Here is a 13,508-nt window from a genome sequence, read left to right as displayed (position 1 = left end):
ACAACAGACACGGAACAGATACTAGATTTTACAATGATAGTGACAGAATTTCAGATGACCCACAAAAGTATTGGGATTTAATACATTCTGGTAACTGTATTGCAACAATGTAGCAACCTCACATATGTTTAGCATAATCGTGATTGAACTGTTGACCAGTGATGCTTTTCTAATACGAGTATGATCTTAGAGGACAAACATTTAACATGTCCTGTAGGGGGTGCTATCCTGGACACCCCCTACAACACTACCTCATACGTATACATGAACAATTTCCTTAAGGAATAATAAGATAACAGGTCAGACCTCAGAAAACTTGTCTGAACTGTGACATTGTGAAATGATAAATATAGCAATGAGAGTCAGGACTGGGAAGTATGCCCTCAAACAGACAGGCTAGTCTTGCTGTGTGCCATATGTGCATGTGTCTTGGCAAGATGGTGAACGGTGAGTAATTGCACCCTCTTGCCATCATCTACTGCTTAGTAACAGTTCAGGACAAGGAATGCAATATTTGTATGGATGTGTGGTCCATCCATTAGCGGGGCCATTAAAAGAACAGCGAGGCACCTGTTCTATGTCGTATTTATTTAGCTTTTGTCTCATATTGTTTGCTTCACGTGCCAAATGAGACAATATGTTAGCGACTGCTTGGTGTGTCTGTCTAAGCTTGTTTAAAGAAAATGCTCTTCAGTTAAGGCCTGCCCACCAGCCAGTCTTCTTCAGGCGCTGTGCTGCAGCCTTCTGTCTTCTAAATCTGGCAGCAGAGGAGAGCTGTTGCCATGGAAATCCATGGCTGTAGGAACTCCTGCTAAGGGTTGTGATGCCAGAGCAATAAAGACAATAACACTAGTGTAGGCCTTGGAAAGTTTACTGGCAGAGAGAGAGAGAGAGAGTAACACAAGACACGCTGGGTACCTTTAATATATCCATGCTGATGCCACGGGGAAAACCCTTGTTTGGTTGTAAATGTAAAGCATAGATTAAAGGTTAATGCAAAATCTGAATAAACACATTTTAAACCAAGAAGATGCATGCTTTCATTACTTTTCTGGCTACAAACATAATGTCGAGCAGTATATTGTCAATCAGTAATGTTGATCAGTATATTATCAATCAGTAATGTTGATCTGTATATTGTCAATCAGTAATGTTGATCAGTATATTGTCAATCAGTTATGTTGATGTTACAGAAAATAGAACTAGTTTGAATAACAGCACTTTGAGCGCTCTCTTATCCTGCAAAATGTACTTCACTAAGCCTGCTTCAAAGAACACCCCACTTAAGGCAGCTAAGTCAGCCACCAACATATACAACACTACAAAACAGTAGTTTTAAGACCTGTGCAAGTTACATACAACAGGGCATGGCGGTAAGAATGACGTCCGTCAACACATCAGGCATTAGGCTACTTTGCATCCCCCCCCCCCCCCCCCCCCTCTTAGTCACACAGACACAAATATACACTCAAGCACACACACACACACACACACACACACACACACACACACACACACACACACACACACACACACACACACACACTACTACTGGCCATTGTTTTAAATTAGAATGCATATCCTGAGACCTGTGCAAGGCTTACATCAACTGTTTCTGTGATGTTCATATGAATGATTTTGTTGTAATAAAAAAGTAATGAATAAAAAAACATAATTGCAATAGCTAGTTGTTAAAATAAATAAGTGATTGTGAATACATACATAATAATTATAAAATACATTAGATGTTGTTGATAAATACAGTTGTTGTGTATTGATTTATATACTGACCACATCATACATAATAAATATGTTGTCTATAAATACTTCTATGCACAACATCCCTTAAAACCAACATTTGCCCGCCTGCCATCCATCCCTCAAAACTTGCCACACACCGCCGCTGCTGAAATCTCCCGTATTTTGCTACTCAAATCTTGGCAGGTATGATTATATTATTAATCAGTAATGTTGATCAGACAATGTCCCATCCGTCTCACCACTGTAATGCATCCCGCTACTCTTGGGAAACCACAACACCCAGTTTTATATTTATCTGTGCTTTTGGCTATCTTTTCCCTCATAAATGAGTAAGCCCATTTCATGTTCCACATGTCATACATATCACCTGATTTATTTAATCAGGTGTGCTTAGCCCCAGCAGAGCCCTAAAGCATGCTGTGCTGTGGGTCCAAAGGACCAGGACTATGAAACTCTGGTTTCAGTGATCATATATGAGTGAGGTCAAATAGCCCTCAGCAGAGTTTTCCCTTCCATAACAGGCAAGATGCCTGGTCTCTTCATTAGAGGGATTAAAATGGGTAACTGACAGTCATGGTGGGTAATACTGAGCAAAGGTCCATGACGAGGACTATCCAACCCACAATAAATGAGGGGTGTTGTTAAAGAATAGGTTCTGACCTGCTAAGGATTTCATTGTTTTCACTCAAGAGGGCCTCAAGGTCTTGCAACTTCAGTCAGGGATGTGCTGCTAATTACTATCATATAATAGAAACGGAATCATATACACACACCCCTATTATTCAGAGCCTCAATGTTTGAGAGATAGCGCCCCCTGCTGTTCGAAGGCCAAACATGACTGACACTTCATGGTTAGCTATGCAATGTATGGTTTTATTCAGAATAACAGACAGTGTGTCTTCATTTCTTAGGAGTCGTGCAGATTGAGGATTGCTTGAGCTGCAAGGGAAACACAGAGAAAGACAATGAGACAGAGGGAGATGGAATAGAGGTCAGTGAGTCAGTGAATAGGTTAGCCCTTTGATATATAAAGGTATTCAGGACTCCTGGGGTTTCTCTGGGCCTCACCTGCCAAACTCTGCAGGCGTGTCCTAACGTCCAGGTTGTGCTGGAGCATTTCCAGTAGCTCAAAGTATCTGAAGAGGGAGTCCCTGGGCCAGAAGACCTGCTCATCTACCTCCTGGTTCTGCATCACCTTCATGTTCTCCTCCACGTAGGTCTCCCAATCTGGAAGCAGAAAACAGAAATTCATCAACAGAAACTTGATGAACAACTGATGATAGTCATTTTCATAATTTATTTAATGTTAATTGTGAAATCACAAGTTTAAATTGTTGGTGGTATTTCTGCTATTTGGGTTCATTACACCCTGAACTCAGTCTTATGTCAATGCTAGTTCAGGCTACTCACTAAGGTTTACGGACTCTCAAAAAAAAAACCTAATAAAGTGTATTCTGATGTATGTTTCTGATAAAAACTCAATCTTCTTTCAGAAATATTATTGGACAAATAAATATGTTTTGACCTTGCTCAATAATTATTGACCTTGTTCAATAATTAAAATAACAGTGCTTCTTTTTCCTGCTAAAATGCTAACAAGGGTAAGCATTGTGTCCCTAGGGGATACTACCATCAGCTGATTCTATTCCAAGGGTAATAAGATAGTTTTGTCTTCTTACACTTTACAATATTAAGATGTCCTTATGTCATAATAAGATATTATGGATATTATTACATTTATGAAAGTAACAAGTTATTTTTAGCCAAGGGGATCTCACCCTTGTCATTTGTACTATACACATTAACATTTGAAAGATTATCGTCTTCCTCCTCCTCCTCCTCTTCCTCTTCTGTTATTTGTGCTAGGCTGGATACAGGAAAACAGAAATTAAGCTTTTTAAGACATTCACATGTTTCATTATCAAACATCTTTACTTCACTTCACGTTTATGTAAGTTTTACATGACTTTGAAGCTAGAGTATAAAAAAATATTAAGCTATTTGTGTACTCATTGCGTCCATGTTTGAATGAGAAATTGTCTTACTTTGGAAGCGTTGAATGACTTTTTCTCCTGAGGAAGAGCAAAAGTAACAGAAATAGCAATGTCAATATCAGCTGAAATACTACCCTTCTCTTTAACACGCTGGCAGGGGGACTGCCGATGGAAACTAGCCTTTTGGCTACAATTGGGTGCATTTACATTTCAATGTTTATTAATGTACACTGTCCCTCTTCAACAAATAAACAAACTCAAACTCAATACAATGCAGGGGTGATAAGAGAGTAGTAAGTCTGTGTCTTTACCTATTAATGATCTGTGCTTTGAAGTGGTCAGCCTTTTGCTGATTCTCAATTTGGTGCACTTCTCTCGATAGATCTTGTCTTATGGCCTGGAAATTATTCACTAAAGGGGAGTCATAAAAATAGGTTATTCCCTCTTCTCATAGAATGCTGTGGCACATTCATTCAATATTCAAATACTAACCTAGAATCCCCACAAAGATGTTGCGAAATATAACAGCACCAATGATGAGCCACAAGATGATGTAAACTCCACATATGTTTGGGTCCATCTCTGGAACCTTTCGTGTATCTGCCAGAACGGCATACCAGTGATCCAGAGTGAAGAGAATAAAAAGAGTGATGAAGGAGTTGGTGATGTCCCTATACGGGGAGGAGACAAAGCCTTAGTTACCACAACACAAATGAATGGAGCGAGTCAAGAATGGACTTCCAACATTTTCAACATTGACTTGATTAACGTGGCATTCACATTTTTGTTCTACAAGGCTCCCAGAGAGCAGCAGGCTATGGAAATAATGCAGTGAGCAGTTATATTTTGGTATGATACATCACATTTAGATATGCTCCAAAGTACTGCAAAAGAGTAAGAGTGATTTTTTTCCACACAGTTTCGCCACTCACTTGAAACTGTCATGGTATACTAGACCCCAGACATCAGAGCGTGTGTAACTTTGGAACAGGATGACTCCAACCACAGCAAAAATGTAAGCAAAAACCAATAGAAGCAGAAAGATGAAAGACATGGCCTGAAAAGAAAAGCACAGGGCATCAGTTGGTTTGCTGTGTTATGAATCTGAAATAATAGTCCTGTAACTAAAATGCTCTTCTACCTTAAATGCTTTGGAGACTGTTAACACAATGAGTCGAATCGAGCGAAATTTGGACACCATCTTTAGAGCTCGTAGGATGCGAAACTTCCTCAGGTGCTCCACAATCTGTATCTGATCTTTGTTTGCAACTCCAATGGCTCTTATGATTTCAGGGAGGACCGACTGCAAAAGACAAAAAAAGCAGAAAAAAATCATCACGCTGCATACTTTTCATATATATTTCGCTATTATTATTATTATTGTATTATGCAGTGAGTCTCACCAACACTGTGACTACAAAATCAAAGATGTTCCAAGTGCTCCTCCAAAACTGTTTGAAATTGTCCAACCATTTAAGCAGGATCTCCAAGAAGAAAATGGCGAGGATACTCCAGTCCATAATTTCCAAAACTAATTTCAAGATTTCCAGATTTGGCTCCCCGTTGTCAAATATCTCTGGATGAAAATATGGTATATATCATTTAGATGGATGGACAAATGAATTGCTGTTTAAAAAAAGTTTTCAAAATGGATGGTTTGTCTCTCACCTGCTTGAATCTCTAATATAATCGTGTTTAAGATAATGAGTGCAACAATAATATTTGAAAAATGTTTACCTGAAAAATATAAGTTAAGGTTGAAAAGCTGGTGAAAATACAATTTGAATTCCTAGCATTTCCACATCTGTGTTCTTGATATAACCAGACACAACAGATAACAGATGTCTACATTAAGGGAAAGCCTATCTATAGGTCACCAGAAAAATCTCTTGTGAAGTTATTGAATAACTTCAGACTGTTATCACATGTTTTGTTCATAACATGAAACAAGGCCTGTTGTGTGAACACCACATCATCAAGTATCATCAACTATTTCTCTTAGGATACTTTGAATGATCCAGTGGGAAAACATGTTGAGAGGTGGTAAACTTTGGTAGCGATTCTTCAGGCGACTTCGTCTGCGGTCCGCCATAGTGACGATGTGGTCCCTCTGAGGGGTTATCTCAAAGCGCACTAGCTGATGGGAATCCTTTCCATTGAGGGCGTTTGCGTCTGTCACAAAACAAGTCAGACCAGATGTGGAGGAAGGTGAAAATTAGCATTTTTGCTGCTTCTGAGACAAATGTAACGTCTTTGAATCTGAAAGTTCCTTTTAGTCGATGTAGCCTAGGTCTTTATTTCGTTTTGATGAAAGAGCCATGCCTACCAAATACATCCTTGATGCAATATTTCGGAGTTCCTCGCTGACCCTCCTGAAGCTGATCAATCAAATAGAAACTCTGGATGAGTTTGGATCGCACTATCTCTGCCCTGGGAAGGTATCTCTCCTGGGCAAGGTTGTGGTGAGAGGCGCGATGCCCCTTAAGAAGAAATGTATGAGTTATGAGTTAGTAACGATTTCATTATTCATACCTTATTAAGTTTCTAATGCTTGGGGTCAATCTGTGAATTACCTCGGTCCCCATGTCTCTGCTGCAGTTCTACAGATCACTCACAACTGAATGAAAAACATAAGGCAAGCGTTTTTCTTTAGAACGGACCTGTCTTGGAATGTCATTGTTGCATGTCAATAAACAAGTTCGGATTGTAATGGGGCAGGCTGACGACACTAAATAAAATTACATCACAATGTGTCACGAGTAGCCTATACCTTATGACAGAGGAAATGTAAAAAAAAAAAAAAAAAACATAATTAAATACCAATAAAACATATAGGCTACCGACTACAAAAGCCTTTAATCAGTACAGTGAAAATAAATGATTTTTCCCACTTAATAAAACGGCATTGTCATTTGTAATATTCCGTAACCCTAGTTTTCAGTGCATGAACGAATGGTAATAAATTACCAAAATACGCTTTTGATCTTAATTCTCAATTTTGCTCATTCCTTATCTTGATGATAAGAATGATGATGATACCCTGACGTGTTGGCTTCCTCAAGGAAATGTATTGCGTACTCTGATTGGCTGATTGAAAGACGATGACGCTGCTGAAAATCCAATGGTGAGATGCCACACTTTAGTTACTTTGAGGATCTCCGGTTTGCACATCCGTATCGCTTGTTGGAGTTTCTCTTTCGGTACTGCTTGCATCGCTGGTACTGAGTAGCGTCTGTGCCTCTGCAGTCTGAAGTGTGTTTTTGCATGCACTGGAGACACATAAGCATCGAACAATGCTTAAGTTGTTATTTGTCGCTTTTCTCGCCATTGCTGCTCAGGCTAGTGATGTGATCGACTTCACAGATGACGACTTTGACAGTAATATTGGAAATCACGAAATGATCCTCGTGGAATTCTTTGCACCATGGTGAGTTTGGCAGCTCCGTAAGGCTTCATATGTACCTAACCACTTCACATTGTGCATGCTTTGATCTGTAGCGTTACCTTTTCATGTGGTAGCCAGTTATACTTATGAATGAAATGGGCGCAGCGGAGGCAAAAGTCCAGCTAAATTAACGTTAGCTTGTTAAAGCGCTAACTTAACGTTAGTGTTAGCCTGTTAGCCAATGTTTACGCACAAACTAGTAACGTTAGTAGGTAACTTAACTGGTTAAATGTTGACGCTCCCCAGTCATTCATTAGTTTTATTTGATAATAGGTAGGTAGTCCCTTCATCGAAAAGTTGAAGTTCGCTATTAGCTAGTGAGTGCTAACATTGCGCAAAGCACTCATTTTTGATTCAGAGATGTTAGCTGACCGACTCCTTTAGTGAGGTGTCTGAAATACCTGGGTTTCCCTACAATGTGCAGCCTAATTGTTGCATGGTGTCATTTTATAGTCCTATGTTGTTAGTTTAGTGTGCGTCTTTGTCTGCGTGTCGTTTGCCATTGGTGTCGTTAATTAACTTGTTATCCACAATAACTTAGCTAGCCATCAGTAGTTCGTAATGTTTTATTGGTATAGCTAGCCAACTACCGAGTGAGTGCGACTGTCATTATTGAGGTCTTTATACGTTTCTGCAGTTTCTTGCTCCTTTGGGTGAGTTTGTCTTTCAAGAAAACCTTGTACTGTTCGAAGAAACTTACTTAATTTCTTAGTTTCTAGTGGATGACTAGCCACAATGTGGGATAACCAGTTTGCTAAGGAAGAAGCGAAGTTGTGGGCACGGCCGCCAATCGCTGTAATGCTCTGATTCGTCACATGAGTTTCGGTGGCCGACTCTCATTGGCTCACGTTAGATATTACGTTGCTCCTGTTTGACTAGTTTCTACTGACCTGAACAAGGCCTCTCCCCATTGATTTATCTTGTGAAACCCTCGCTTAAGTTTTAACTTTTCACTTGTCCTCACTGTCCAACAAACCTTTACTTTCATTGCCTAAGGCACGGATTTTGAACCTAATTTACTATCACTTAACTTCATAGGTGTGGACACTGTAAACGTCTTGCTCCTGAGTTTGAGGCTGCTGCTACCCGTTTGAAAGGAATCGTCTCCCTGGCTAAGGTACACTTAATAAGTGTTTTCACTTTTTTCCACATATTTATAAAATTATGCCATTGCCTAAAAAAAACTAAAACTATTTTTTTCTGTGAAGGTTGATTGCACAGTCAGCTCCACCGTGTGTGGTAAGTATGGAGTGAGTGGCTACCCAACCCTCAAGATCTTCAGAGATGGAGAAGAAGCAGGGGCCTATGATGGACCGCGGACTGCAGGTGGGCTTATTATGATTGATTGGAGTCCCCTACTTAGCCCCTTCTCTTCAACTCTATGGTATCTACTTCTGATGTGTTACTTCCTCTGAGTTTCTGCTGCTTTTTGTCTCAGATGGGATTGTTAGTCACTTGAAGAAGCAGGCAGGCCCAGCATCAGTGGAGCTCAAGACTGAAGCAGACTTTGACAAGTATACAAAAGATCGTGATGCAAGTGTCGTGGGTAAGATGGAAGACCACAAAAAGATCGATACATATCCTCTTACAGGAAAATACAAAGTTCCATGTATCATTGTGTTGGACCTTTTGTTCACCAGGCAAATGAAATACGACACTTGTGACTACCCACAGTCATAGCAGTTGTGTATGAATGATCATGTATTAAGATATTCATCTCTCTGTGCTCAGGTTTCTTTGCTGATGGTGGCAGTGCAGCCCAGGCAGAGTACCTCAAGTCTGCTAGTGCCCTCAGAGAGTCCTACCGCTTCGCCCACACCAACAACGAGGACCTGCTGAAGAAATACAACGTTGAGGGAGAGTGAGTAGCTGGATCATTTCAGTCCTCCCCAACACTTTTGCTTTCTCTTTTCAATGAGCAGCCATCTTGGAATTAGATTTAAGTATTAGATTGATTTGTCATGATGTTTTGCAGGGGTGTCATTCTCTTCCGGCCACCAGTCCTGGCCAATAAGTTTGAAGACAGCAGTGTCCAGTTCAGTGAGGAGAAATTCACCAATGCCAAGATCAAGAAGTTCATTCAGGACAGCATGTAAGTTTACACATTAGTCATTCCATTCCTGTGAAAACCCTATTTTGCCCCGGGTTAGATGTTTAATCTGCAAATATGCAGCATGTTTTGTTTGGGTATTTACTTTCTGGGTTGTCATTTTGCAGTTGGTTGATTGTGATTGCGATTGCCACTCTCATTTGAATTTTAGTGTCACTAGGAGACACTCCTCAACACACATATACACATATTGTTATGCTTTGGTATAATGTCCATTTTGCTGTTGTACTCTTTTATGTAGAATTAGATTTTCTTTTTGATGCATACATTGTGATGTTTTTAGCCAAGTTGTTTATATATGTCTGCTTGTAACAGGTTGTCAAAAAAAACCTATTCATTGCTTTCTACTCAATCCTTTTAATACAATCTAATGATGCACATATTATACTTTTTTTTAATATTTATTTTAATCCACCCTCTTGCAGTTCACGTACACCCCCCCAGGTGGGGCCCATTCCATTGTTTGAATACCACAGTTCTATAGCACTTAGGGATCTCAGCATTGTTCCCTGAAACCCTTCCTAGTAACTAAGTAACACAACAAAAATGTTCAGCATTTTAGGAAGATGGCGGACGTATTTTCTCTACATTCAGATGTGTATTGCTCTTTCCCTTGCTGTTATAGCTTTGGAATGTGCCCCCACATGACTGATGACAACAAGGACCTGCTCAAGGGGAAGGACCTGCTTGTGGCCTACTTCGACGTGGACTATGAGAAGAACCCCAAGGGCTCTAACTACTGGAGGAACAGGTAACTCACACCTTTCTGCCCCCACGTCCCTTTGTGATTGATATTGACCGGTACATTTCTGCCTCTCTGACTAGTAGCTACCTGGACCAGTTGGACGTCTCTATCACAGCCTCATCCAGTGTTTACTGAATGTGTTCACATACCTAGCTTTTCTTTTAAATGTGCTCCTCCAAGCCTTTGTCTGTTTCCACTGCATCACTTGATACCTAAATTGCTTGATAACTAAATGTGATTTTATTCCGATGTTTTTCTGTAGAGTGATGAAGGTAGCCAAGGGATTCCTTGACCAGGGAAAGCCGTTGAACTTTGCTGTTGCCAACAAGAACAGTTTCAGCCATGACCTTTCAGAGATGGGTATGGATGGCAGCGCTGGGGAACTGCCTGTTGTCGGCATCCGCACAGCCAAAGGCGACAAATACATAATGCAGGAAGAGTTCTCGTAAGTAACATTTTATCCAAGTTCTAGATTGCTGTGTGTGTGTTTAGTTTTTTTTCTTGGGTGGAAGTGGCTTTCTGTGTCAGTTTCAAAGTGTATCAGTGCGCCATTAATCAAGAGTCTGGACTTTTATTAGTATGGAATGACCTTATTAGTCTGACTGTTCAGAAGTAAAGCTGTTGGAGTACATCATAAGTTTGATATTCATTCTACACTGAATGCTCAGTTCTGATCCTTACAAAAATGGAATAAAGTAGCAAGTGGTCCCAGCAGGACCGTATCTGAAGGCACTGTGTATTTTGTAGTATTAAATAACAATATTGTCAGAGACTCCAATCACAGAAATGTTCTGATTCACTTTTCCTGTGCAGCCGTGATGGCAAGGCCTTGGAGCGTTTCCTGCAGGACTACTTTGATGGGAATCTTAAGCGCTACCTGAAGTCTGAGCCCATGCCCGAAAACAATGATGGACCAGTCAAGGTAAGGGGGATATGGAGATAAGGTTAAATTATTCTTTAGGGCTTAATAGCTCCAGTAATGTCTTGGCCATGTGCAAAAACTCTGCAACACTGTTTAGCAAAGTTTGATCTGGATACAATTTCAAAGTTGACCTTGCAGGTTTTGTTTGGGTGGTAACCCCCTCCGTGCTCCTATTTTAAAAGCTTGACGCTAACATGACACCCTAAATCTTTTAGCTAATAAACGGCTTGATGTCAAGCCATACAGCGAGTCATTTTTACCGCTGCAGCTTTGTTCAGTGTTCCATAGAAGGTTAATCCTGAGTGGGACTTGAATGTAAACATTGTGACAGCATTTTAAGTACACATTGCAAACATATATTCTTGTATGGTGGTGTGTTGTTCTAATTGTTGTTATTATTACACCTTGCCTGCTCCACCCTACAGGTTCTTGTGGCTGAGAACTTTGATTCCATTGTGAATGATGACAGCAAGGATGTCCTGATCGAGTTCTACGCACCGTGGTGTGGTCACTGCAAGAGCCTTGAGCCCAAATACATCGAACTGGGAGAAAAGGTACATATTTTAAAATCCGTTTCCCATCAGAAGCATTATGAAATGAGACTGGCCACTACTGTTGAACAGTATACTGATACTACAAATGTATAGCAATACCCAGCCGTTTAAAATGGTACTATACCCCTTTTTATTAGTACCAGTACTTTAAGAATGACATCTGTTGAGAGCTGTATTTTCAATGAGATGTGTTGCTGTGCGATATCAGGGCAGTGTGTCTTTGCAGTGCTCTGCTTCCACTTCCTGTAGTCATAGGGGGTGTGCCAACAATTCTTTTTTTCCTCTCCATTGCACACTGCAGCCAACGAGAGGCATGCGTGCAAATATAATTGCTTTTGCCGACCATCCACGGGTTCTCCAGAAAGCAGATACACAAAGTGAAATATGGCATTATTTCGCTTACACAACTGACAGTCAGGGCAAGCCCTCAAACTCAGCAAAGCCTGTCTGTAAAATATGTTTTAAAACTCCTCAGACCAAAGGAGCCAATGTTCAACAGACATGCTGACCTGTTCAGAGAATTCAGAGTGAATGGTTAGCGAGTGTTAGGGATGACATAATTGCATCATGCCCAAGCCCTCAAATATAAGTCAAACGAGTGTGGTTGATTTTACGACGAGCAAACCTTTTCCACCATGGGAGTTTGACAAGGGCAATGATGACTGTTTAATTTGGCTTAATCTGTCACTTCATGGTGATGAAGCTCAAACCCAGGATTACAGTTGTGTTCTAAAGCAGATTGAACACAAATGACTCAATACACCTCCTTGGTGGAGGGCTGCTCTTTACTGAGAAGCATTTTCTGGTCAGATTAGATTTTTCAACGTTTTAGGCATTGTTTCAGTATCGGTGTAGAGATATTGAGGCAGGTTTTTGGTACCATCAGCTGAACTGAAATAAATGTGGTGAGGTTTCAGCAACACTCTTGAGTTTACACCTACTCCTTCTAAAATGTAGTGAGTTGTTCATTCTAATTCATGCATTAACCATCATGTTTTAAAAATGATTAAAAATCATGTTTTGGATGTAGTAGGACCGTTATTGATAATGTACGTATGTGTGTTCTTACTAGTGTCCATGTAACTCATGTTATTGCATATTCAATTTTTTTTAGCTTGCCAATGACCCCAACATCGTCATTGCAAAGATGGATGCGACAGCAAATGATGTACCCTCGCAATATGAAGTTCGGGGGTAAGGAACATTTTTTAAAAACTATTTTTAAGACCAGTTGACACACTAGTCAAACAGCTCTGAATTGACCCCTGCTCGTGTCTCTTTTTTTCAGATTCCCCACAATCTTCTTCTCTCCAGCCGGACAGAAAAACAGTCCAAGGAAATATGAGGTTGGTTTTCAGTTCACCCAGTCGTTAGACAATAACTCTACAGCTTTTCATGTGGTGATTTTTTTTATTTTATTTTAAATGCTTCTTCTGATGAGACATGTTGGTCCTTTTGCAGGGAGGTCGTGAGGTCGCTGATTTCCTTTCCTACCTGAAGAGGGAGGCCACCAATCCTGTGGTGGTTGAGGAAGACGAGAAGAAGCCCAAGAAGAAGAAGAAGTCAGAGCTCTAAACAACATCATCAGCCAACCTGCACTCAAGGGAGTTGTGAAAGGAGAACTAAATTATATTCCACGCTTCTAGAGATCTACAGAATGCTCTGACCCAAGTCATGACGGCAGCCCTCTCTTTGGCCTGCTGGGAACACTGTGGACTGTGGTGGTGGCCGGGCTGCGCCTCATTTAAACATGTCTTCAAAAGGTGGACTGCTTTTGAAATCGAGATTATTTTTCCCTTGCTCTGAACCATGGAAAAATGCACTTTGGTGATGAGACCAGTATCCAGTCACACATTGTTTTGTGTTCTGAAAAAAAAATGGGGGTGTTGGTGAATTGATTTTTTTTTTGGTTTGTTTGATTTTGTTTTGTATCTTGTCTCATTTTGTACATTTGGAAGGATCGTGAAATAAAAGGCC

The 13,508-nt window shown here is 40.4% G+C and overlaps 2 protein-coding genes across 2 annotated transcripts; one reads left to right on the top strand and one right to left on the bottom strand.

The window, feature by feature from the left end:
• Positions 1-2,668: 2,668 nt before the first annotated feature.
• Positions 2,669-6,968, bottom strand: LOC308368461 (cation channel sperm-associated protein 2-like; the record flags this gene model as incomplete). The annotated part of the gene is made up of 13 exons (XM_080842631.1): positions 2,669-2,700; positions 2,830-2,988; positions 3,540-3,628; positions 3,807-3,833; positions 4,067-4,166; positions 4,248-4,426; positions 4,688-4,812; positions 4,897-5,058; positions 5,159-5,331; positions 5,424-5,492; positions 5,763-5,927; positions 6,082-6,235; positions 6,834-6,968. 13 exons carry the CDS (start codon positions 6,966-6,968, stop codon positions 2,669-2,671), a joined length of 1,569 nt encoding a protein of 522 aa, XP_080698757.1.
• Positions 6,932-13,505, top strand: pdia3 (protein disulfide isomerase family A, member 3). The gene is made up of 13 exons (XM_080842409.1): positions 6,932-7,182; positions 8,239-8,317; positions 8,409-8,526; positions 8,639-8,746; positions 8,932-9,061; positions 9,176-9,292; positions 9,936-10,061; positions 10,318-10,500; positions 10,869-10,977; positions 11,403-11,531; positions 12,646-12,725; positions 12,820-12,877; positions 12,993-13,505. Exons 1-13 carry the CDS (start codon positions 7,049-7,051, stop codon positions 13,104-13,106), a joined length of 1,485 nt encoding a protein of 494 aa, XP_080698535.1. The 5' UTR covers positions 6,932-7,048; the 3' UTR covers positions 13,107-13,505.
• Positions 13,506-13,508: the final 3 nt, after the last annotated feature.

The sequence above is a fragment of the Sprattus sprattus genome, assembly GCF_963457725.1.
Source record: "Sprattus sprattus genome assembly, chromosome: 7".
Taxonomy (NCBI): Eukaryota; Metazoa; Chordata; class Actinopteri; order Clupeiformes; family Clupeidae; genus Sprattus; species Sprattus sprattus.
Note: the sequence above shows the minus strand (reverse complement) of the source record. Positions and strands in the feature narration are given on the sequence as shown.